General features: G+C 46.0%; 1 protein-coding gene across 1 annotated transcript in view; it reads right to left on the reverse strand.

The window, feature by feature from the left end:
* The window catches only part of PCLO (piccolo presynaptic cytomatrix protein), a 171,879-nt gene extending 145,467 nt beyond the window's left edge, over positions 1-26,412 (reverse strand). The window contains exons 1-3 of the mRNA XM_056845841.1: positions 26,210-26,412; positions 10,235-11,378; positions 680-1,966 (exon numbers count right to left, since the gene is read on the reverse strand). Coding sequence (XP_056701819.1) covers positions 680-1,966; positions 10,235-11,378; positions 26,210-26,412 — 2,634 coding nt within the window. The remainder of the gene's footprint in view (positions 1-679; positions 1,967-10,234; positions 11,379-26,209) is intronic.
* Between the last annotated feature and the right edge of the window lie 220 nt (positions 26,413-26,632).

Consider the following 26,632-nt stretch of genomic DNA (forward strand, 5'->3'; position numbering starts at 1 on the left):
GGGAGCGTGCGCGTCGGGACGGCGCGAGCCGGCGTTCCCCGCCCCGACAGCCAGCTGGGAGGCGGGTGGGGCCGCACAGAGCCGGCTGGGCGCGTGTGCCGGCTCGCTCTGTGCGGCTCCGCCCGCCTCCCATCTGGCCTTCGGGGCGGGGAACGCCGGCTCGCGCTGTCCCGACGCGCACGCGCCCAGTTGGCATTCGCTCCATAAGACAAGTTTTTAGAGGAGGAAAACAAGATTTTTTCTTGTTTTCCTCCTCTAAAAACTAGGTGCGTCTTATGGAAAGGTGTGTCCTATGGAGCAAAAAATACGGTATACAGCGCACCTGAGTCTACTGTAGAAAAATTATGTAAACCTTCACTTCAGCACATGATTTTACTTTATATAAAAGGTTATTAACCGTCCTTCTTTCTTACTAAATTGTTTCTTTTCTTAATGGAACAATACCCACAGGAAACAATGTTTCAGCACTTGAAAAGACACGTGGGGGGGCATCACCTGGTCCCACCGCACTGTGGGCCCTACCAGCATTTTTAAATGGTCAACTTCAACCTTAAAATGGTGCCAGTACCCACCGGTTGGACCCATGGCTACCACAACATCTAGTTCGGCCCTCTTATACCTAAAATTGGCAGTGTCCATTGTTGACACTTCCCAGAAGTATTAATAAAGCTTTGCCTACCTCCGTGATGTGAGGCGTGGGGTTAAATCCACAGAGATTGCAGACAACATTCTTGCATTCCGTGCATTGCTGGTAATTGGAAGGATCCTTAGAGCCCACGTTGAGTGCAGTTTTACAAAGCGGACAAGCAGCTGCTGGCAGTGACGTCTCCTCCCCACTTGGCTTTGCTTTAGCAGTTTGGGGTCTGGTGTCTTTGCCAGGCAAAGCCTTCTTCTCCCCTTCGCCTTCTTTGTCAGCGGGGGGACCTTCCATTTTGGGTTGCTCCGGCTTACCTGGCACAGAAGGCCTGATGTTTCGTTTCGTGGGATTCACTTTGGGAGATGGTTGGGCCCGAGGGGCATCTTTCTGGGAAGCCGGCTGGGCTGGAGGAGGAGGCTGCTTTGACGGGGGCCCAGAGGGAGCACCTGGTGACTGAGCCCCCGGCTGCCCCCCTGTGGAGATCAAATTGGAAGCCTGGCTAAAAAAGGAAGCCCCGAATCCAAAGAGCTTCCCAGTCACTGTTTCTTGAGGGGTTGTCGATTGTGGCTTCGGGGCATCGGTGACGCCTCCCACATTAAGACTGAAATGCCGAGATGGCTCTGGCATCATCTGTGGCTGCTGGGGAGGAGCTTGCGGCTGAGACAGAGCAGGCTTTTGACCAGCAGGGGTCTGCTGCCCTTTGGGAGGCTGCTGGGCCTCTGGCTGAGGGTTCACATGTGGTGGCGTTTTCTTAGAACTTCCTTTTGTTTCCACTATCTCAGCTGGCTTTTGAGCTTTAACATCCGTGCTGGGCCCAGGCTGAGATACAGCTTTGGGGTCAGGCTTCGGCTGAGACACTTGCGGTGGGATTTTGAAATCTGCGGGGGCCGTATGTTGAGATGGCTTGGCAGTCTCTGATCTCTGAGGAATCGTGGCTTGCGGCTGGGATGATGTTGCTTTGGGACCGGGGGCATCTTGCTTGGTCTCTGGAGCTACCGGTGTAGGCACAGCACCACCTGTGGGTTTTTGCATTCTTGATTGCTTCTGTTTATCTTCTGTCAACGGCGGTTTGACCGGGCTGGGTTTAGGTGGGGATTCCACAGGTTGAACGTCAGCTGCCGGAGTTTTCAATTGAGTTGGTGGCTTTGGGGGTTCTGATGACTTAGTCAGGCTGGGCTTCTGTGGCTGGAAAGGTGGTTTGGTTGCTGAGGGTGGGGTGGGAGTCTTGGGCTTGGGCGAGGAGGGCTGTGGTCCAGGGCCATGAGCCGGAGCTAAGTCACCACCTAACGCTCTTTGCATCTGGCAGTTTAAGCAGAGCCATTCTTTAATCTGAATGAACAACAACAGAAGTTTAATTAGCTAGAAAGTATTAAATAATGAATGCTGAAAATACCAGCATGACATGTCCCTAAAAGGAAATGGACAACTTGATCAAACCCACCTTTCGTTTACAAGTGCACTACTTTAACAAGATGATTACTACTATTGGGTGTAGGGGGCAACATAAGCAATATTGTCGTACTGTTTCACATTAGCTGATCTGTTTATTGGATAACCACAATTTAAAAATGGTTTGTGCTAACAATCATTTAAAGACTGAAAACAAACTGGAAGTGTGAACAGTTGTTCTGAAGTGGTCCAAATGTCCCAAAACTTCTTCAGTAGTAGTATGTATGTGTTATTACATTTGATTATCTGATTCAGCCACTTATCTGATTCAGTCTACATCAAACACAGCAAGGTTGATACAGGTAAGAGAATAACTTCTCAGCTCTAGCTTAGAATCTAAGCCGCTACTACTTTAGTTTATACAATTAAAAAAATACTGCCACCAGTTCTTCCTACATTGATGCTTTTCTTTACACCTCAATCCTAAACCCATTTAATATCCTTCTCCTTCCCAGCTAATAAAAGCTTGCAATGGAGGAGAAAGTGAGGGAGCTTCTAACAAAAATTATCAAGACTTCTTTGTCTGAGGGGACTTGTTAAGGGAGGAAGTAACCCATCCTTTGTCCAAGAAGCCATCTTCAAATGAGAAGACCATGGCCAGTTGGAGACCAGATTCAAATCTACCTTTTTCTAGGAGAATTTATAGATCAAGTGGTAGCAATGCAACTATAAGTTTTCCTGGATGACTCAACTCCCCGCCCCCACATGTGCCTATTCTAGTTTGGTGTTCCATTTATTGGGGACTGATGATTTATACATTTTGAACTGTACACAATATTTTGGCAGATTTCTTTGTACTGTATGATATGGGATCTGATTGTTAGATATTTAAATGTATGATTAACTTTTTATTTTATTTGGGATCCAATCAGACTGGATCCTTTGATTCAAATGTCAAGTAGTGGAGTGTTGTTTATGTCACAACAGGTGTCCTTGTCTATGAGAAATACGATTTAAAGTTATCAGAAGCCTTCATTATCACCTGGTGATAACAGGTGTTTGACCTGTTAATGGTCAGAGGGAAAAAAAAGATGTTTGACTGAATACATGCCACAGAGTTATCTTATAATGAATGCTCAACACTGAGTGAATGTTGGCAATCCCAGATGAATTGGGGCATTCACTGGTCGCCCAGTGTTTACTTATTTTTGTGTGAGTTTACAATGAATTCCCACTCTCTTGGTTATCTCCTCACTTGTTGAACATCCAATACAATGCACTAACAGATTCATTTAGGGGACTGTGAACTGAGAATGTGTCAAAAAGGAAAACAACTTTTCTTAGATTTTCTGTAGCTTGTAGATACAATAGTCATTTCCCTTGTTTCATGCTCTATTTTGATAACTTCCAGTTAATAAAGTATTTCCTGTTTAAGAGAGCATACTGTGTTTTTAATCCCTCCCCACATGCCTGACCCTCACTCACATACTTATGCACTCACAAGAGAAGGGATGAAGTAACTGGGAGACTCTACCCTTTGTACATGTTCAGAGGCAGCCTTTACTAGTGTTCCCCAAGTCACTGGTAACTATAGGAGGCTGGATTTAGTTTGGGGGTAATGGCACCAAAGAAGAACACGCTTACAAGTATTCAAACACAACCCCAGGGCAGGTTTATGACCATTGCCATGGCTACTATTTCGCCAGTGCATGCGAAAGGATGGTCCTCCCTGGGAGGCAAGGTTCCTGCTAGAAAAGAGGGTAGATTCTTCACACAACACATAGTTAAACAGTGGAACTCCCTGCCCCAGGATGTGGTGATGGCTGCCAACTTGGAAGGCTTTAAGAGGGGAGTGGACATGTTCATGGAGGAAAGGGGTATTCATATGTACTAGTTAAAATGGATTCTAGTCATGCTGCATACCTATTCTCTCCAGGAACAGAGGAGCATGCTAAATATATTAGGTGCTGTGGAACACAGGCAGGAGAATGCTGCTGCAGTTGTCTTGTTTGTGGGCTTCCTGGAGGCACCTGGTTGGCCGCTGTGTGAACAGACTGCTGGACCTGATGGGCCTTGGTCTGATCCAGCATGGTTTTTCTTATGTTCTTATGTTGATTACACAGACAGATCTAGGACACACAGGATGGGGGTAAAAGTTGGCAGGGGCCTAGGTGAGGCCAGTGGGTGCAGACCCCCTAATGTACATAAATACAGAGGGGGAGAACCACTGCCTAGGGCTACAACCTGGAGAATCTTTCCATCCACAAATAGAATCAGATTCTCCATCTTGATCTACAACCCCCCCCTCAAAGCCTGCATGATGTTTTTATAGGCTTCTCCCACCTCAGAGAAAGCCTGACTGTAAAGGAATGTCTGCTACATCCTAATATACCAGCCTGAGAGTAGGTGAAAAGGAGAGCTAGACTATGCAGTCAAGGAGAACTAGGAACCTCCACATGAAAGTTTGACAGATGTCTACTTGACAGCACATATAAATTTATGCAGGGAATAATATGCAATTCAGATTGCTTCTTGCATATGTATGTAATCAAGTGCTTTTGAAACTGCAGCGTTCATTTTAGTACATGCATTGCATTCCCTTCTGGAGCAAGATGCTTGTCTAGAGACAGAGAGAAAATTGTGTTTCTCGCCAAAAGTCAAAAATGGAATACTTTGAATGAGTCCTTGTATTCCTCTCAAAATTAAATAATGTCTTAACAGGGTAGTTATGTGGTCACTGTTTTCTTTCATACCTCCCGGATGTTTTAAAATTAAATGGAATTAGATAAAAAGCCATTTCGAGATCTGCACAGTTTGCAATTGCAGTTCTTGAATTTATGCTTCTACATTTTTTTATTGAATAGGCAAGTTCTAGCAGAATATTATGAAGTATCTATGGTCATAAACTGCATAATGAAATTATTTAAAACAACAACAATTTATTGTTTCGAAAATTAAATCTGATTTAAAAAATGTAAATCAAGGGTATTTAAATTTTTAACTACGCTAACATTTTAAAATGTCATTTAAGACAAGGTGATAAATTCCATAGCATTTCAACACAAATTGCACTTCAGCTTTGAAAGGGAGCTTCCTGTTTGCTTTATTCTCTGTACGTATGCAAGAATAGTGAGGAACACAATTAGCTATTGTCCATGTGCCCAGAATTATCCAGAGGCAAGACTGGTTTCTTAGTGGGAGCTGTGGGGTTGGGTTACAGCCAAATGAGATAGGCCGTACATTTTATTGGTGAATATTAATTTCAGAACTGAGTAAATTGCAGGTAATTAGAAGGCGGAAAATTGGAGTTTCAAGGCCATGCAGGGGGTCTCAGCAGAGGATTCTTTTGAAATGCATGCACTGCATCTCCCAAAGCAGTGGCTATGATAAAATCTAAAACAGAAATAGAACTGGTGTAATTGTTAATATCTAGTGTTGCCAACCTCCAGGTACTAGCTGGAGATCTCCTGTTATTACAACTGATCTCCAGCCGATGGAGTTCACCAGTTCACCTGGAGAAAAAGGCCACTTTGGCAATTGGACTCTATGGCATTGAAGTCCCTTCCCCCTACAAACCCAGCCCTCTTCAGACTCTGCCCCAAAACCTCCTGCCGGTGGAGAAGAGGGACCTGCCAACCCTATTAATATCAAATATTTCATTTGTTATTTACTTCATTATATGCCACTTTTCTCCCCACTGGAGACCCAAAGAGGCTTAACATCATTCTCCTTTCCTCTATTTTATCCTCACAACAACCCTGTGAGGTAGGTTAGGTTAAGAGTATGTGACTAGCTCATGGTCACCTGGTAAGTTTCCATAGCAGAGTGGAAATTTGAACCCCTACAATCTGGCTCTCTTCTGGGCAGAATAAGGATTCTGTGTGTGTGTAAAGTGCCGTCAAGTCGCAGCCGACTTATGGCGACCCCTTTTGGGGTTTTCATGGCAAGAGACTAACAGAGGTGGTTTGCCAGTGCCTTCCTCAGCACAGCAACCTTGGACTTCCTTGGTGGTCTCCCATCCAAATACTAACCAGGGCTGACCCTGCTTAGCGTCCGAGATCTGGCGAGATCAGGCTAGCCTGGGCCATCCAGGTCAGGGAATAAGGATTCTAGGTAGTTGTAAATCAACATTTTAATAGTTATACTAAGCTATTACTATGACTATAATGCAGAAGTTCTTTGTCCAGCCAGGAGGCAACCTCTTCTGATGCCTTGGGCTTGCTGTATTGGCTCTCTGTCACCTCAGGGGAGGCATGTCCCCTGCCACCATAGCAAGGCTGGTGGAAAGAAATGGTCAGCATTTTTGACCCTCCCACCAAGAAGGAGGGAGAAACGGAGATCGCAGAAGGGGGAAGCTGAAGGAAGGAAGGAAAACTCAAGAAGGCCAAGGCCTGCTGGTGCTCACGGTAGCTGAGCTCAAAATCCTATGTCCACAAGACACAATCTATTCCTGCTTCAAGACAGGCATTTGAAAAATGTTCTTGCCTCCAAGTTCCAATGAGAAGCATCACACATCAGGTTCAACATTTTCCCCTACTGCAAGTGAGAATAGTCTAAAGGCTCATAAAGAAGCTATGCTGGTTTAGACTTCTAAATCTCATTCTCCCTAACAACTAGTAGTTGTGATATGCATCTCCCTGCTCTCTGAAGTGGCACAGCCTTGGTACACGTCTCCCACCACAATGCTTCCACAGCTGTCCAGCCCGGCTATACCAAGACTGATTCTTCATTATCTCTGGATTTACACAAACAACATGTCGGCAAAATGCCTATTTAGTGTGCAGAAAAGCTGAGCCAATTAAAGAAAACAATGTAGTTTATTTTTAGGAACTAACATTACTGGTTAGAGAGAGAATGAGTGTGTGTGAGAGAGGGAGGGAGAGATAGAGAGAGGAAGGGGGAGGGAGGGGGAGAGAGAGGTGGCTTAACTACATGGCTAGCAGGAAGAAGAGAGAAGAAGCAGAAAGTAAGCCTGATGACTGCATTCTGGGTACAAACAAGGAAATAACCTTATTACCATGCAAGCCTTGCTTAGCAAGTCTGCCTATGGGTGACACAAATCCCAAACCGTTGAGGGATGAAGAGAGACAGAGCTACACATGGCACAGTTCACCTGCATACCTGGCTGCCTCACCAGCCCCATGCTGCAACCTGCACCCATGCTCAGTAGACTAAGGACACACCTCAGTCAAGAAACACAAAGCTGCCAACGCCATGCATGTGCCAACAGAGTGGCCCTCTCCGACACTTTGGGCTCATGTCCCCTCTGCTCACTTGACAGCCTCTATAAATATATAAAAATAGAAGTCCTGTGCATCAGTCATGACCCAGCAAGCCTGAGTAGGTGGGCGATAGTGGTGCAGTGCCACGTGGACACAGTGCTGGCACTTCCCTACCAATGGAGCCAGAATCCCAGTGTATGATGTGAACAGCAGGGTGGCTTGTGGGTAGGCCCAGATGGTCAGGCCATTCATCTCATTTACAGAACATTACTAATGGCTGAAAGACTACAGGGTGTGCCATACAACAACAACAATAACAATAACAACAACAAGAACAACAACTACTACTACTACTACTACTACTACTACTACTGCTAAAGGTAGTCAAGACCTCATGAGGTTGTAATCAAAGACAATGCTTAAGGGTTGGGTCTGTTTTTGCTTTGTAAACCCAATTATTTTTAACAGTTCATAATTTTCTCCAAATCTGGGATTCTCAGAGGATTGGAGGGAACATGACTCTTCTCTGTACCTGGCTCTTTGAACAGATTTTTGGGTACATTTTGCAAATACTTTGTTTCCCACCCAGTTTGTTTTGTTTTACCTCACATTCTTGTTTGTTATTCCAGGACTTCTAGCTCCATGGACTTAAGCGTATAGTATTTAGTTCAGAACATGGTGGAAATTGCAACTGTTAATCGTTCTTTGAAATAATTTCAAAGGGTACCCATTTTAGTCTGTTATAGATAAAGCAGAAAGAAGAAAAAGAGTTGGTTTTTATATGCTGACTTTCTCCACCACTTAAGGAAGAATCAAACCGGCTTTCAATCACCTTCCCTTCCCCTCCCCACAACAGACACCCAGTGAGGTAGGTGGGGCAGAGAGAGAGCTGTGACTAGCTCAAGGTCACCCAGCTGGCTTCGTGCGTAGGAGTGGGGAAACAAATCCAGTTCACCAGATTAGCCTCTACCGCTCATGTGGAGGAGTAGGGAACCAAACCCGGTTCTCCATATCAGAGTCCACTGCTCCAAACCACCGCTCTTAACTACTATACCATGCTGGCTCTCTGCACTCTTCATGCAAGCCATTGATACTAAAACAGGGGAAACAGAAGCTGTTTTGCCCAGTTGAACTGCAACAACGGCTGCCACCAGTGCAGATCAGATGGAATAATGTGGAGAGGAAAAAGGAAAGGGAGGACTGACTTCAAAACATTGATTTAAGCCTAGCACAAGACCAAGAAAAAAAATCTTGTGACAGGTGCTGTATTTTTTTTAAAAAAGAACTTCTTTAACAACACCTGCAATCTTTACTCTTCCCGTGGGGTGCCACAAACTTTCATTGGTTTTGCCTGACTTTATTGCAAGAGATGCTGCTAACCAGTTACTGAAAGTTGGGGGCTGCAACTTACTGCCTCTGATCAAGAACTGATGCTGCTGCTCTGATGGACTGGAAACGCCGCTGCTAAAAGGTGCCCCACTAACAGGACTGCCTGTGTCCCGGCTGGGCTCTCATTTTAAGCATCTGAACTTTTTTTTCTGGGGTGTACGGAGTTAGCCATGGTCAAACTATTGCCTTGAGGACAGGCAGGCTGCCCTATCCCATGCAATGGCAAAATTCTGCTTTTTAGCCATTTAAAAAGAGAAACACACTCATAAGTAAGAAGGGGGATTAATGGTTTTGCATACACAGTACTGTAGCTGAGGTTCGCATAATTCACTTATGACAGCTATATAGTTAAACTTTGCTTATTTATTCAATCGGGGTTTTTAAGTTTTTTATTTCACGCAGGTTTTTTTTTTTTTTGCTTTTTACAACAATTGTAATTTGTATATATGCTGGTCTTTGACTTTAATAATAAAGATTGAAGGTATTCTGGCTCTCAAGGCTCAGCAGCATTTGCTGGCAGTGCAGTTTGGCGGACCTGTGGATTCTGCGTATACATTACCTTTTAAAGCATACAGGGTGCCAAAAACCCAAGTTTTTAAAATTATCATGTCAAGCTGGGAAAGGTTGAGATTTGTAATACTTACCCCCCCACCCCCAAAAGACCCAAACCTGCTCTCAGCTACAAAGGCTCTCATAAACACATGAATACACATGAAGCTGCTTAATACAGAATCAGATCACTGGTCTGTCAAAGTCGTTACTGCCTACTCATGTTGGCAGCAGCTTTCAGGGTCTCAGGGTCTTTGCATCATCTCATGCCTGAGCCCTCTAGCTGGAGATACCAGGAACTGAACATGGGACCTTCTGCATGCAAAGCAGATGCTCTACCACGGAGCCACAGCCCCTCTCCCAAGAAACAGCTATCCAAACTAGAAGGTTTGTACTGCCTTCCGGCACCTCAGTCAAAAACTGTATTTCCCCCCTAGCCCTGAGCATCAGCGTTTGAATACAATCAAATGTACTTTGGTCTGGAAGCCTGGAATCTCTGCCTCACTACTCAGAACACCTCTATCCACTGTTTCTCAGACTGCCTACTCTCAGGGCTCCCTTTCCCTGTGCGTATTTTTGCAAAGGGACTCTGGAGCATCTGCTGTGAAACCTTCACCACATTCTCAGAAGCTCTCTTAGTCTAACACCAGGGGGAGCACAGCTAAGGTTGCCAGGTCCCTCTTCACCACAGGTGGGAGGTTTTGGGGTGGAGCCTGAGGAGGGTGGAGTTTGGGGAGGGGAGGGACTTCAGGTTCGTCCAGGAGGGCAGTAACCACAGAACATGCAACTTTGATACTGAAACTTGATTAAGATTATAATAGGTTGTGTTTGCTATAACACTATCATTCTAACAACCTAGGTTCTTCTTTTTGAGGTGACTACCTGGAGGTTGGCAAGCCTAGGCGCAGCTCAGCCCAGTGCAGCGAGCCCAGCTAAGTGGACATCTGACATACACCAAGCAGTCTCATTTCTTCCCCAACAGAAACGTAAACGTTCAATCTTTCATTCTCAATGTTGGGGCCCTGATTCATAAGGAGAGGTTACTTACCTCCGTCATGTGCGGATTAGGATTGAAGCCACACCGGCTGCAGACCACCGTCTGACACTGAGTGCAAGTGCTGCAATTGGCCTTGTCCGGAGGGTGCAACAACAGCTCAGTGGTACTGCAGAGAGGGCATAAAATTTTCTTCGGGGCCAGTCCTGCAGGTGGGGAGGCCTGCTGAGACAGAGCCGCCGGGGGCTGCTGGATGGCTTTCCCAGGCCCCGGCTGCATCCTGGAGGGTTTTAGAGCACTTTGTGGCTGCGGCCTGCCTGGCTGCTCCGATGGGGGTTTCGCAGGGCTGGCCAGCTGGGGAGGGAGCTTTGCGAGACCTCCCGGAGGTTGGGATGATGGCTGACCGGGTCCTGCCGCTTGAGGGGCGGCTTTGGCAGGCCCTGCGGGCTGCTGAGATAGCAGTTTGCCTGGAGGCATGCCTTGCTGAGCTCCTGGCTTAGTGGGAGCGGGGGCCTGGGAAGATGGTTGCGCAGCGTCAAGTCGCTGGGGGGATGCTTTTGCAGCCCCTGCTAGTTGCATGGAAGGCTTTGCAGGGCTCTGCTGCTGTGCAGGTTTTGTGGGTTCTAGCCGCTGCGGCTGAGTTTTTGGTGACCCTTGTGGCTGTTTGGTTTCCTCTGCTTGAGGGCCTGCCGGTTGGCCAGGACCTCGGGGCTGCGCTTGCTTAGACACTCCAGGGGGCTGCTGCTGTTTGGAAAGTCCAATTTTCTGTGGGGCTGCTCCTTGGGTTGGACCTGTTAGCTTTGGAGACTGTTGAGTGGGTAGCTTGGGGGGTCCCTTTTGCTGCTCAGGCCTCCCCTGCTCCTTCTGAACAGGCTTCTGGGCTTTGGAGGCTCCTTCCTGGGCTGGATCGGAGTCAGATATCAAATCAAACGGGTTGAATTTGTTTACAACTGAAGTGACGGCGCCAAACGGGTTGGCATCCGAGAGGAAGCTGGGCATCATACTTGGCTTTGGGTCCTCTTTGAAATCAGTCCTCGATTGAGACTGTCGCAGGCTCGTGGCCGATGGGCTCCTCCCAGGCACCCGCTGCTCTGTTTTCAGCGTGTCAACAGTTCTGCTTTTGCTCAGAGTGGCCGGTCTGGGGTCCGGAGGTTTGCTGGCCTGTCTTGGCTGCTGGCTGCTATCAAGGGGAGGATGCCTGCCAAGAGAAAGAGATAAGTTAGCCACACAGATACATCTGTTCTGGCTAATGCTGTAAAAATAAATTCATTCATACAGATATATTGTGATAGGCATCAAGAATGGGGTGAATATTGGAACATTCCTGGCAGTTCTTAAGATCTGAGCCCTGTACAGACACCACTTTATCACCTAGAGATTAGGCACAAGCCCAATGATCACCAAGTCATCTGTATGTAGGGTTGCTAACCTCTGGGTAGTAGGTGGAGATCTCTCACTATTACAACTGATCTCCAGCCAATAGAGATCAGTTCACCTGGAGAAAATGGCCACTTTGGCAATTGGACTCTATGGCACTGAAGTCCCTTCTCTCCCCAAACCTCGCCCTCCTCAGGCTCCGCCTCAAAAATCTCCAGGAATTTCCCAACCCGGACCTGGCAACCCTATCTGTATGGCATAGGGTTGCCAACCTCCAGGTACCAGCTGGTGATCTCCTGCTATTACAACTGATCTCCAGCCGATAGAGATCATCTGGAGAAAATGGCTGCTTTGGCAATTGGACACTATGACATTGAAGTCCTTCCCCTTCCCCTCCCCATACCTTGCCCTCCTCAGGCTCCACCCAAAAAACCTCCCACCAATGGCGAAGAGGAAGCTGGCAACCCTAGTACGGCATGAACGTATGGAGGAAGGATCCATGTCTATGCTCCATCCCCATGATCATCAACAACATTCGGACCGCAGCATCACTGATCATGGGGAGAAAACGTATGTGTGGACGCTTCCTCCATGCATTTGCACCATGCCGACAACTCAGTGGTATCACAGAGGCAGTGAGGCGGGGCCACCACACTCCTGCCCATGCTCCCTCCCTCCGTGCTCCCTCCCTCCCTCCCTTTACCCCCAGCAAGCTGGGTACTCATTTCACCGACCTCGGAAGGATGGAAGGCTGAGTCAACCTTGAGCCGACTACCTGAAACCAACTTCAGTCGAGATTGAACTCAGGTCGTGAGCAGAGCTTTTGACTGCAGTACTGCAGCTTAAAACTCTGTGCCACGGGGCTCCTAATACTGATAAAGTAATGTCTTCTTGGGGCAGATGTAGGATGCATCTATGTAATGTTCTAAACCACTAGGACACAGATATCAAATGCTATTATCATTTCCCCCTCCTTTCCCTAATTTTCTTTCTGTACCCTTATAAGAAAAATAAAACAATTACAAAAAAAAGAGAAGAAAAAAGAAGAGCATTTGAAACTCAACTGTGTATAAAAGAGCCCCCAAAGCCATGGATGTCTATGACAGAAGCATCTATCATCACAGGTCAAACACTAATAAAAAAATCCTCATCATGAACTAGCACAGACTCAAACAGAGATTGAAAGACATTTAAACTGCCTCAAGGTATAGCAGAAATACAGCGTTATAACAGCCGCGACCTTCTTGGAAAGAAGCCAGAAGGAAATTTTCCTCTGTTTACTGGAGTACCACTGCACTGTTGCTGAAAGGCAATGTACTTTTTTCTTCCAGAGGGCACAATGATCCTCAGTACTTCCACTGTGCTTATGCTGAAGTTCTCAATCATCTACAGCAACAGCTACCAGTCCATAAACTCATCTTATTCCCATTGGCAAATTACTTTCAAAAAATTACTTTTAACCTACTGCAAATCCCCCACTCTAAAAATAAAAAAACAACCGTTCAATAATTTTTGACTAAGAGTTACATTAGAAATGAACTGCTATGCCTGTGTAAAGAGTGGGACATACAATATTGTTCCAAATGGCTTTCTTCATGTAGTTATATCAACCAGCTTGGTCACAGAGACCGTCATCTGTATTTGCAGTATGTTTTAATTTTGGCATGGCTAGTAGGTTTAAAATTTGTTATAAATAACCCACCTACTATATATATAACCCAACTTTGTGTCCTTTGGGAGACAGGCAGGATATAAATGCTTTAAACAAATGCATGTCACCAAATGTTTGTACACGTTTTAATATTTTTAGGCAGTGTGTTCCTTATGATGGTGGATTGCCAGTGGGGAGCTTCAAAGTTATTTATGTATGTCTAGATTTAGCAAAACACATGCTCCACATACACTAAGAAGGGGCTGATAGGGTTGAGAGATAGAGATAGGGTTGCCAGCCTCCAGGTAGTAGCCGCCAAGATCTCCTACTATTACAACTGATCTCCAGCCAATAGAGATCTGTTCACCTGGAGAAAATGGCCACTTTGGCAATTGGACTCTATGGCACTGAAGTCCCTCCTCTCCCCAAACCCTGCCCTCCTCCGGCTCCACCCCAAAAACCTCCCGCCAATGGCAAAGAGGAACCTGGCAACTCTACATAGAGAACTTCATCTACTGCAGGGAGTAACTTGTCAGCAGGGGCCTCTCCATTTTCTTGTTCCATGCACACAACGGAGAGTCCCCTATTTCCTTACATGGCAACCCCTTGCAACTATGGCCTCCACATCTTAGACCAAGCAGAATACATTTGCTCTTGTGCACGGTTGTTCTTCGCAAGTATTAAGGCAGCAATCCTAAATAAGTCATCACCCTGGTCCCAACACCTGTCACTAAAGGCCCTCGTACTGGAGATGCTTCCAGAGACCTTCTGCACATGCAAATCACTGAGTCACAGCTCCTCCTTGTAACACTCAGCTCTTAGCAAATATGCTGCATGTCTTTTACTCTTAAAGGGGGAAGAAACCAAACTTCAATCATTAAAAAAAATTATTTAGGATGTTTTATCCTGCCTCTCCAAAAAAACCCATTGTTAAAATCTGGGATCTGACAAGAGCTGCAATTGTTATCCCAAATGCTGACCAGCTGCTTATTAAATGAGCTAGGATCTAACACTTAAAATAAGGGTTTTAGAAAACTATTCATATGACGTCCTCTAGCTAACAGAGTAACTAAAAACCATATATCTTTACTTGCTTCTGCTGGTGGCAAAGGTGAACTCACTGATGTCTAGTTACTTGGGACATGGGCCAGAAAATTCCACATTCCCATGACAGAGCAGAAGTGCTTGAGGGGCCCATTTAATATCTGTATTAATACCTCTGTAACATCAGAATTCAGAGTTAACTGGAAATAGGATTAAAATAGGCAAAATGAAATACTTCTTTTCACACAATTCATCATTAATTTACAGAACTCATTATCACAATGTATGATGATTGCCATTAGTTTAACTGTTTTTTTTTAGAAGGATTAGATAAACTCTTAAGTCTATGCTGTCCACCATGATAGCTACATGGAGTATCCCTATTGCTGTCTCATTCCTGCCTGGATACTTCTGTTGGAATCAAAAGGCTGACCCAGAAGGGCATCAAAATGATTCAGCAAGACAGTTATGATGATCTGACAGAAACCTAATAATGAAGGTCACTAGATCCAGTAGGGTAGGGTAGTGTTCAAAGTGATGGACTAGGATGTGGGAGACCTGGATTGCCAACTCCCAGTTGGGAAATTCCTGGAGATTTAGGGGTGGATCCTGTGGAGGATGGAGTTTGTGGAGGGGAGGGACCTCAGCAGGGTGTAATGGCATAGAGGCCATCCTCTGAAGCAGCCATTTTCTCCATGGGAATCGATCTCCCTTATCTGGAGATCAATTATAATGCTGGGAGATCTCCAGGCCCTACCTGGAGGGTGGCAATCATAGGGAACAGCAGCATGTATGCTGACCTGAGCTCCCTGGAGGGAGGGTAGGATAAAAACCTAAAATAAATAAGGTAATGGGTTTCTATGCACTTCAGCGGGCTTCTGTTTGCAGAATAATATCCCCTTGTAAATTAACCAAAAAGGAAAAACAAAAACAAAGGTCTAAAACGCATGGTCAGTTAGCCCAGTTCCAGCCCTGTTCTAGCCCAGTTCCCTCCCAGTTTCACCCAGGATCAAATCTTCGCAAACGGACGGTACCTTATTTACTCTTCTTTCAGCCCTGTATCGAAGCGAAATGAACTCGCCTTTTCCCATTCCTTTTCTGGGAGAAACAGGGCGAAAACGCACGGGCGCTTTAGCCTCCTTTATTCCCTGTTTCAGCCAGGATTCAGCCAGGATCGAACCCAAGTTCAGCGAAAACGCATGCTTTTGATCCTGGCTGAATCCTGGCTGAAACAGGGAATAAAGGAGGCTAAAGTGACCATGCGTTTTCACCCACAGAAACAGAAATAGGGGAAACACAGATGATTGGCATCACTCACAGCCAATCACGAGGCAGTTTGTGAAGATGCAGGAATTCAAATGCTTGCTGCCTGCTGCTACTTGGGAGCTTTTTCTGAGAAAAAGAAAGTCTTTTTTAAAACAAAACGAGGCTTGGATTCCCCCCCTTCTTTCAGGTAGCTCCGTTTTTTTGTTTTTTTAGTTCTTAAAATGCTTTTAAAATTACAAGTGGGGGGGGAAGCCTCCATTAGTCAATTCGAAAGGACCAATCACCAGGAGCTGGGGAGGGAGGGCTTACTCAACAGGAACCCGCATTTTTTGTTTACATGGATCCATTTGCACATAGTTTAGTCCCTGCTCATTCCAGGTAATGTGGGTTCATTTGATCCTGGGTGGAACGGGGATGGAACTGGGCTGGAACTGTGCTAAGTGACCGTGCGTTTTAGACCAAAAAAACAAACCCCACACCTAACAAGCATTAAATATTAGAAAAGAGCAAGAGTCCAGTAGCAACTTAAAGACTAACAGCATTTCTGGCAGGGTATGAGCTTTTGTTAGTCTTTAAGGTGCTACTGGACTCTTGCTCTTTTCCACTGCTACAGACAGACTAACATGGCTACCCATCGTCATCTATCTCCAAGGATTAAATAGGCTCAGGATCACCAAACGTTTCGAGGAGCTGAGTGTCAGTTAAAAAAACAAAACAAAACAGAAGGAGGGGGAGAAGTCAGCCTATTCAGGCCCCCAAAAGCTCACAAAACCCTGGAAAGGAAGATTTTTCTGGGATTTTCAAAGGGTCGCCCCTCCTCCAATTTCTCGTAGGTGCCAACCTTGTTTTGAACTATTACGGTATTTACTTCAATATTTATTTGCCTAGTGGGTGAAACAGCATTCTGTTAGGAACTGGGCTTATTAATAGAGTTGCCACCCAATCTTACTAGAAAAAAATTACTTCAAACATTTCTGATAAATTAAAAATGGTATTGCAAACTGGGCTGGGTTACTAATTGGCTCGAATTTGTACATTTCTGGCAAGGCTTCTCTCTGCGCAAAGGCCTCTGAGACCAGCCTGCCTCTTCCCACCCTGCAAAATGGGGTTTAAATTGTTAGCTTACCTACTGATTCATAAAACCAGCTCCACAGGCAATCTCTTCACTAGTAAAAGAACTTTTTAGGACATATTGCAAGACAGAAAAGCCCCAGGGAGTTCTCAGCTGGTCTCACAAAGTCCCAAGTCCCACATTTCATAATTATGAAAACACTTTCCTACTTATGTCTGCACGTAAAACTAGCTATAGATATAATTACTAATCTTTTGGTTCTCAGTTTTATATCCTGGTTCCTACATAACACTAGTCCACATAAACTGCTGAGTTTGGTAGAAATACAGAAATACTACCTCTATCAAGTTACTACAGATTTCGTTGACTCAGAGCAAGAAAATGGAATAATTTTTTTGAACAACCTGGATACAAATGGCTGTTTAATGCACATTCAGTCTTACTAAGGAGTAGCCTTATCTTATATATAGTGACCTGGGATTAAGCTCCACTGAGCACAATGGGACTTACTTCTGAGTAAGCATGTACAGGATCACAGTAAGTGTATTGTATCACTATACCAAACTCATTTAAGTTGCTTGAGAGAGACAAATCCAGGTAATACCAGGTAGCAATTCTGAAAGCACACACCCATACAGTGGTACCTGTTGTTATTAATAATGCTTATATTTTTCATAATAAACACCAAGATCTCCAAATTAGGTTGATATTAGGAATCTGTAGATCTCCAAGGAAGGAACCCCGTGGTGCAGAGTGGTAAGCTGCAGTACTGCAGTCCAAGCTCTGCTCATGACCTGAGATCGATCCCAATGGAAGTCGGTTTCAGGTAGCCGACTCAAGGTTGAATTAACCCTCCATCCTTCCAAGGTCAGTAAAATGAGTACTCAGCTTGCTGGGGGTAAAGGGAAGATGACTGGGGAAGGCACTGGCAAACCACCCTGTAAACAAAGTCTGCCTAGTAAACGTCAAGATGTGACGTCACCCCATGGGTCAGGAATGACCCGGTGCTTGCACAGGGGACCTTAACTTTACTTACTTTAGATCTCCAAGGACCAAGTATCATTTTGCAACTAAATTATTCTAGTCAAACCATGGCATCCCATGCATACTGTGGAAGATTCTCATCAGTGATTTCTTATAAGCCAAGGAAACTGGCTAACTCTTGCCAGAAGTGACATCAGGTAAGCCCCTGCTTGCACCATTCTTCTTTTGACAGCAAAAAACACTGTACTACCAGGGGAGTGCATGCTGCTATGTTAAACTTCAGTCAGAAGTCAGGGTAATGTGGCATCCATGGAACAATGACACCTTCCTCCATTCAGGGTTTGGCACAGTAGCTTATAGGCAATATGCACCCCTGGAAAAGCTAAACATCCTTTCCCCTCTCCTCCAAAACTCTCAGGCACACAGCAGAAAGCCAGCTTTGCAGATGACACAACCCAAACCACTCCCTGCTTGTTCAATGGAATAAATCCCCTGCAGAGCTCCACTTACAGATACTAGGTTTGGTGCCTGAGAGCAGAGCCACCCTCTCAAATCAAAGCTGGGGGACACACCTTAAGTACCACTGGAACCAAACAGAATGGGGATCAGCAGATGGCCAGGTCAGATGGCCAGGTCAGCATAATCATCCCTTGACTAATCCCAAAAGACGTGGACTCACCTCCCCTGAGAAGACAAGCATAGGAGGGGGATACGAAATCTTTGTACCCAGTGGGTCATTTCATTCTCAGGCAGCCCTGCAGAAATTAATTAAGGTGCACAAGCAGGTCCTGATAGGGCTGCCAACTGCCTGGAGGGGGGAAAAGTGTAGAAATGGGCAACTGAAGCTTTTCATGGCACAGGCATCAATCACATCCCATTAAGCCTCTATCAAGGGGACAGCATATTTTTCTCTAGGCCTGTTGGCAACCCTAGGTGTTGAAGGGCCATCTGGGAGGGATGCTCTGGCTTTGGATTTCTTAAAATGAAGCGGGGGGGGGGGGTTGCACTAGATGACCTCTAACACATACCCCAACTTTAAGGAAAGTCAGTTTAACAAATAAGGTGACTGATGAATCAGGTATTACTAAGAAATAAAAAACACGATTTAAGAAGGGACGTTGCTCCAGATTGCTTAAAGGATCAGAATGTCCCTGTACTCCTGTATCACATGAATTACTAGAAAATCCCAAAAGCCTCTTGCAAATGTATGAAGTATGTTATTGAGGCTGTGTTTTTTTAAAAAAGCCAATGACTGAAGAATTGCATTTCTTGAACTATTCTGCATACCAGTCTGAAGGTGCTGAGTGAAATATTACAAATATGGTTATAAACTTGTGGCCACTGCTAGAGTCTTTAATAGATGTGCTTGCAAAGTTTATGCCACCATAAGTTTATTCATCTTCCAGATGCCATAAGACACTGTGTTGTTCTAGCTACAAGAGACACTGGCAGATATCCTCTTGTGGAACCGGTAAAACACCACTTGAAGCATGTTCACATAGAAATGTCAACATCTTTGCTCCTGGCAAGTATGGTTAGGATTACAGCTCAAGGCAGCTCTCTTTATTTTATTTTTAATTTGCTTGTTCTCCAGAGGTTATCACTTTCTTTATAATGTTATGGCCTCTACGTGTGAGGACATTTGAAAGCTTTTTGAATTAACATCAAAATTCAATCTGCACTCTGGTTTGTACATGCCCCAGGTCAATTGAGAGAGATTTCAGTTATGTTGCTACTGTTCAGGGCTGTTTTGACATGGAAAAGGTATCTGCCAAGAAGCGCGCCTGCATCTAAGTGCCAATTCCCTTTGCTGACCACCTGGGGTGAAAGAGAAAGACCTTAAATGGCCTGCAGGAGGAGGTACATTTTAAACAGCCTGCCTTACTGTCCGCTCATGGGCCCTTCAGCATTATCTTCTGTTCTTTACACCTGGCCTTGGAGACGACAGGAAAGTGCAATTCTGGCCATGGCTGCAGTGGAAGAATCTTGGCTTTAAATGATGAAATATGGCTTGAGATTTTTTCCAGCAGGAGACAGAGCAAAAAGTAACTGAATTCAACTGATGTGGCTTTGATTTTGTTGCCAGCCTGAAGGTGGGGGGGGGGAGAAGAAGGAGGAAGAGGAGTTGGTTTTTATATGCTGACTTTTTCTACCACTTAAGGAAGAATTAAACCAGCTTAAAATCACCTCCCCTTCCCCACAATAGACACCCAGTAAGATAGGTGGGGCTGAGAGAGATCTAAGAGAGCTGTGACTAGCCCAAGGTCGCCCAGCTGGCTTCATGTGTAAGAGTGGGGAAACTAACACACTTCACCAGATTAGCATCCAGTGCTCATATGGAGGAGTGGGGAATCAAACCTGCTTCTCCAGATTAGAGTTCACCACTCCAAACCACCACTCTTAACCACGCTGGGAGAACAGAGGACCAACAAGCATCCCATCTTTAACAAAGGGCAGCAGCCCTATGTGGGTCGACCAGTGCCAGGAAAACCACCAAAGCACCCACTTTTAAAGCAAGTGCACATATAGACAGATAGATGCACAAAGGGGAGACAGTGTACTCCTCCCACATGAGGATATTTTTTTGTATTCAAAAAGACTGGAAGATTTCAACATGATTTTCTACTGAAGGGAAAGGGTGTTAAACATCAGAGACTATTCCCAAAGTTGGCCGCATGGTGAGGGCAAATAGATTCAGACACAAGAATGATCAGCAATTAAAGTGACTTCCACAATTATATGAAAAACTGGAACAACACAGAACAGATCTCAACACAAAACTCTCCAATGAAAGCAGATCGTATTGGTCACTTCCAGTGAGCAGCAACATCTCAGTTCAAAACTATCTCCCTAAGAGAAACAGTCTCGCAGCCTTTACAGCAAGCCAGCAATTGGGGTGCTTTTCACATCATCTCCAGCAATCCATTCCATAACTCTGAGTCAACAGATGAAAATTGCTAGGAAATGTACACAGGCACAGCAATGACAATTGTGCTGGGAAAACTGAAAGAAGGAACTGCTATAAGGCGAGCAGCTGATGTAGGAGTTGATGTAGGAAGACAATCCTTTGGATGTGGAGGCCCAAGATCATGAAGAAGTTTAAAGGTAAAACCAGCACCGTGAACTGAACCTGGGAGCCCACAGCTTCCACCAATAGTTTTGGTAACAACCTTTAGCTCTTATTGGCATGATATCAGCCAGGAAGGGCAAAGATCTTACCTGAAGATGGAGGAAATACCCCGAGAATCCTGCCCACGCAGATCAGAAGAGACAATCTGAAACAACACATATAAAACTCTAACAAGTGGATGCTGCTGATGCCTCTAGCATCAGAAGTGGCATCCAGGTTGGACTGAATCAGAGGGGCTTCATCCTCAAATAAAGTTTAACTTCCTGCCCCTGTAGTGTGGAATGGACTGCCACAGCTGTTGGGAAAAGCATTACAGCACTGAGCTGAACCACCCTCTGACAGGGACTTGCTTCTACATGTTCCTAGCCAAGGGACTACATTCAACAACTGGTCTGCTTGAAATGCTGCAGATGTAAATGGAGGCAAAGAAGAAGGCCCTTCACTGCCATCACTGCCACTCCACAAACCAACAACTGCACTCTGTGGCATGTTCTGTCTACTTCACAGTGTGTTTTCCACCAACATAAGAACCCTGTTGGATCAGTGCAGTGAGGGTCCATGTAGCCCAGCGTCCTCTTTCACACAGTGGCCGAACACTTGCCCTGGAGGGCCAACAAACAGAGCGTGGAGGCAGATGCCTTCCCTTGATGTTGCCAGCCAGCTCTGATATTCACAGGTTTATCACATCTGGATATGGAGGTTCTCTACAGTCACCATGGCTAGTAGCAACTAAAGGACCTCTTCTCCATTAATTCACCCTTAAAACTCATGGCCATCATTATATCCACCGGCAGTGAATTCCACAATGTAATTGTTGGACTAGGCAATGTCTGGTGTACAAAGAATAAGGGAAGACGACCTTGCAGAAGGCAGAAAGAGGACAGTTAGGTAAGACAGTAAGGTCAGCACCTTCTCTCCTGTTTAATGTCATTCCTTGTCTATCTCCAGATTGCTACTCTTAGGGCAACATCCTGCTTCTTCTCAGAAGTTTCATAGATATTCATTCATTCATTCATTCATTCATTCATTCATTCTCTCTCTCTCTCTCTCTCTCTCTCTCTCAACTAGTGATGCAGCTAGGAACCTATCTCTGTCTCTTCTTTTTACTATCAAGTATGTTAGTTGCTTAGTAAAGCTTTATCTACGCTTTAATCAGTTTCTGCACCTCTGTCGCATTAATCACTCTGCCAACAGTATTCACTCACTGACCAAAGAAGTGGTTTCTTTTGCATGTCCTGAATCTGCTGCCCATCAAGGTACACAATTGTATAAATGAGGCCAGCCAACAGACCTATACCAAATCATTACAACATTGGCTGTTTTATTTTCAATCTATATTTTTAATAATCTGTAGCATTTTTCACCACTGCTATACAGCGGTGAATTGGGTATTCTCTGCAAACCTGTCCACTACACTGCTGCTCCACCAGCTCCAAGCAATCTATGAACCAGTTACAGAGCATCATTTTCAGTATCCCTGTGGGATTATTGCTTAATTCCATACATTGTTTCATACTCTCAGTCTAAGGCAATATATAAGTATTCCAACTAAGTAAAATACACTGCAAGAACTGTCCATTTATTCCTAACTTCTGATACCTACCCATGACTGCTGAGTCATTGGTGAGTCTTTGGTGAGTCACATTGGCAAAAGCCTTTTGGAAGTCCAAGTATACAATACCGCTGGGTCATCATTATCTAAATACTTGTTCACTTTCTCAAGCAACTCCAAAGGGTTGATGAGGCAGGACTTCCCTTTGCAGAAACCATGCTGATTTCTCCTTAGTATGCTTTGTTCCTCAATGCATTTAATAATTCTGTCTTTAACAGAACAGTTTCTAATAATTTACCTGGAACAGACTTTAGGTCAACTGGTCTGTAATTTCCTGGATCTACTCTGGACATGTTTTCAAAAATCTGACTAACTTTTGCTACTTTCCAGTCCTGCAGTACACAGGTCAGTTTTAGTGACAAGACCCAACAAGAGATGGATTAACTCAATAAAGGAAGCCACAGCCTTCAATTTGCAAGATCTGAACAAGGCTGTCAAAGATAGGACATTTTGGAGGACTTTCATTCATAGGGTCGCCATGAGTCGGAAGCGACTTGACGGCACTTAACACACACACACACACACACACACACAACATGCATCAGTTAGAAGATCAGTGTCACATTTGCATTCTTTAATGTATGCCATCTGGACTTGGTCTTCTTTTTGCTTGCCTTATTGTCAACTTGCAGAAGATAGGACTCCCAATAATGGGTATAAATTAAGGGACGAAAGGTACCAGCTTGGCATTGGGAAGAAATGTTTTACAGTATGAGTAGTTCAGCAGTGAAATCAGCTGCCTAGGGAGGTGGTGAGCTCCTCCTCTTTGACAGTCTTCAAGCAGCGCTGGATCAACACTTCTCAGGGATGCTCTAGGCTGATCCTACATTGAGCAGGGGGTTGGACTAGATGGCCTGTATGGTCCATTTCAACTCCATGATTCTTTAATTCTAACATTTGTTTTTCCAGACTCTGTACTCCTTTCTATTCACCTCATATTGGCAACCCTTCCACTCCTCCCCCCTGAAAGTACACAAATGAGACTTAGTTTGCTAACCATGCTGGTAAACTTTGGACTTTCCCAACCTGTGAAATGCATTCTCTCTGGGCTTTAAGTAACATGGTTTTAAATATCTTCCAAACACACTGGAAGGATTTGATTCACTCCATGCTTCCTTGCAGTGTCCTTCTGACTAGTGCTCTCATTTTGGTGAAGTTCCCTATATTGAAATCAAAAGTGATTGCTTTGGACTTTGAGGGTAACTTTCCATTGACATAACTGCTGAACATCATAGCATTGTAGTCACTATTCCCAAAGGATGGAACAACATCTGCATCTCATATCAAGTCTCAGGCCCCACTCGGGACCAAGTTCAGGGTCACTACCACTCTAGTCACCTCTGTGATCAACTGCACAGTCATTTATGATGTCTAAAAATCTCATCAACAACTCTCAAGATGTTTCCCTAACTGCCCACTTTATTTTCCCTACGCCACACCTAAACCACAGTAATGAAGTTCTATGGGATTGGGGAAGAGAGCACCGAGGAGCAACCTGGTAAAGAGTCTTCATTCCAGGATGGCACCAAGTTTTACAACCTTTATCACCTTAAGCAGATCACCAGCCAAGTGACTGTTGAAAAATGACAAATTCAGTGTATGCCTTCTCACATGTTTTGAGCCCAACACAACCCTGTGGAGCAACCAGAAAGCCATAAGCGCAGCATGGGAAATAATTTCTGCCTGAATGATGAAGTTTCCCAGAGTCACCATCCTAGAGGTTTCCAGCATTAAGCCCAAGATCACCTCACCAGTTCAGCCAGGGCACCCAGATGGTAAACCAACAAGAGCCAAAACGGTCTCTGGTATCCAACACAAGGAATGCATAATCAAAACCAGATACTAGTTACTCTGTGCTTTGTTGGGGCAGTTCAACACACAGATGTTACATCCACCTGCCAGGGACTTTTTTCACTAGAAGGCAGCCAAATACAAGTCTAAAGAGCAGTCAATACAATTTCATATAATGAATGACACAACAAACAGGTTATTATTAAGCTACAAGAATTATTAAACTACCACTGCTCAGGAATTGGGGAAATTAAATATTGGAAGAGAGATGGAAATATTCATGTCATTTTAAAGTAATATACATGTGAAATTGTAATGTATTCTAGCAATCTATTTAAAAGCTTTTTCAAAATTTTTGGCAGGAGGAAGAAACAGACACCTCTCCCCCCCTTGGGTATACAGACAATTCATTAAAACAGACACGGCTCCTTAAAAAAATCTTACTGACTGATAAAAAGGTATCAGTGTACAGAACAAGTGAGAGGTTATTTTATATTGATGGAGCAGCTAGTTATGGACTTCTGTGGGTTCTTTTAAAAAAACCATCTATATTTTAAATTGTGAATTATTAATATGCTACAAGACGTATGCAGAAAACTTCTTCTGTGGAGCAATTTCCATCTTAATGGTTCTGAAACCCTAGCCTAACCAATAGCGCTAACAGCTTGACAACTGTATAAATAGCAAGAATGTATGTAGGGAGCTCCATACAGGGAAACAGGAACTTGTTGAGCTTTATTACCCTAATCTCCAATAGCAGCTGCTTGTTCAAGGTCCCACTGACTGAACCAGATCACAAGCAGCTTCAGGCTGAGCCAAGTTCACACGGGGACCCTTGTACATGTAAATGGGGGGTCCCCCAACATGAATGCAACAAACCTCTAACATGTATGATCTCTGAAACACTACCCCCCCCCAAGAGAGGGGCTTAGGAAACTGGAGGAGAGAATGCATCACTTGTGGCCATTACTCAATCTGTGTCTGCAGCAGCCACACAAAACAGTACAGTTTATCCTAGAATTGCTGGTCATCCCTGGGAAAGGGGAGGGTGGTTGATGCTTTTCCTCCAAAATCCATGTGACCACATACCATGTTGGGATAGAGTACAATTATCATGTGTGCCACAAGCAACAGCATCTCTGCACAGTCATAGATAAAGAAGTGAGCCCCACTTTTTTTCATTCCGACAGGACGGGTGCTATTAATCTGGCTGCAATTGTGTGCTGCTATATTCATGTCAAGATGTCATATCCTCCCCACCCCCCTCCTTGAATTTGCTTACATAAGTCTTGCACGGCATACATGTAATTGACATTTATCTAGGGCAGGTCAGGAGAGCATGGGCAGAATAAAACGCCCGGCTCCGCGCGGGAAGCGGGGGCTGGGCCCTAGACAGGAGGGGGCGGCGATCCGCCCCCGTTGAATCCTTGTCGTCTGGCCACCGCGAAAAGGACCCTCGCTCGCCCCCAGGCTGCCTTCCCGAGGGCAGCGCTGCAACCCACGGCGGGGAAACCCCTGCAGCGCTCCAGAGCCATTTCAGCACCCTGGACAGGGCTCTATGCAAGCAGGCCGGCTCGCCAACCCGCTCAAGGGCCATTTCAGCACCCTGGACAGGGCTCGCCAACCCGCTCAAGGGCCATTTCAGCACCCTGGACAGGGCTCTACACAAGCAGGCCGGCTCGCCAACCCGCTCAAGGGCCATTTCAGCACCCTGGACAGGGCTCTACACAAGCAGGCCGGCTCGCCAACCCGCTCAAGGGCCATTTCAGCACCCTGGACAGGGCTCTACACAAGCAGGCCGGCTCGCCAACCCGCTCCGTCGCCCGGGCGAGCCTTTGGCCGCAGCCCCGCTCACACGCGCCCGGGAAGGCGCCGGACACGCCCGGGGCCTGGGGCCTCGAAGAGGAGCGGCTGCCCGGCGGGAGCCTCCTGGGCTTCCATTTTTGCTCCAGGGACCAGCGGAGGCACCTTCTGGGCCGGGGAGGGCGGGGGAGAGGGGGGTCCCTGGGTCTCACGCCTCGCCCAGCCGGACCCTCCGCGGCCGGGCCGCGCGCGCCTGCCGAGCCCGAGACACCCCCCTCCCCGGCCACCCACCCACCCGCCCGCCCGCCGCCAGAGCGTGCCTTGGCATGGGGGGCGGCTCCGCGCCGGGGCCCCCCTGCTGCGCCCTGGACATGACGGCGGCGATCTGCTTCCGCTCCTCCTCGCTGAGCCGGCTCAGGTCCTCCTGCACGTCGGCCGGGACGGAGGCCGGCCCTGGCGCCCCGCCGGCCCCCTCGCCCTCCAGGCTCGCCTCGTTGCCCATGGCTCCCTGCGGGCGGCCCCGGGGAGGCACGCTGCTCCCGCCTCCTCGGCCACCCTCGGGTCTCGCACCGGCGGCGGCGGCGGCGTCTCCTGGCGGCTGAGGTGGGCGGCCTCCCCTCCCCCCCCCCGCGCGCTGCCGGAGGAGCAGAAAAGGGCCCGGCGCGCGCTCCACCTCCGCTCTCCCCCGCCTGAGCCGCAGAGCGCATGCTCCGCCGTGCAGG

Source organism: Euleptes europaea, chromosome 3, assembly GCF_029931775.1.
Source record: "Euleptes europaea isolate rEulEur1 chromosome 3, rEulEur1.hap1, whole genome shotgun sequence".
Classification (NCBI taxonomy): Eukaryota; Metazoa; Chordata; class Lepidosauria; order Squamata; family Sphaerodactylidae; genus Euleptes; species Euleptes europaea.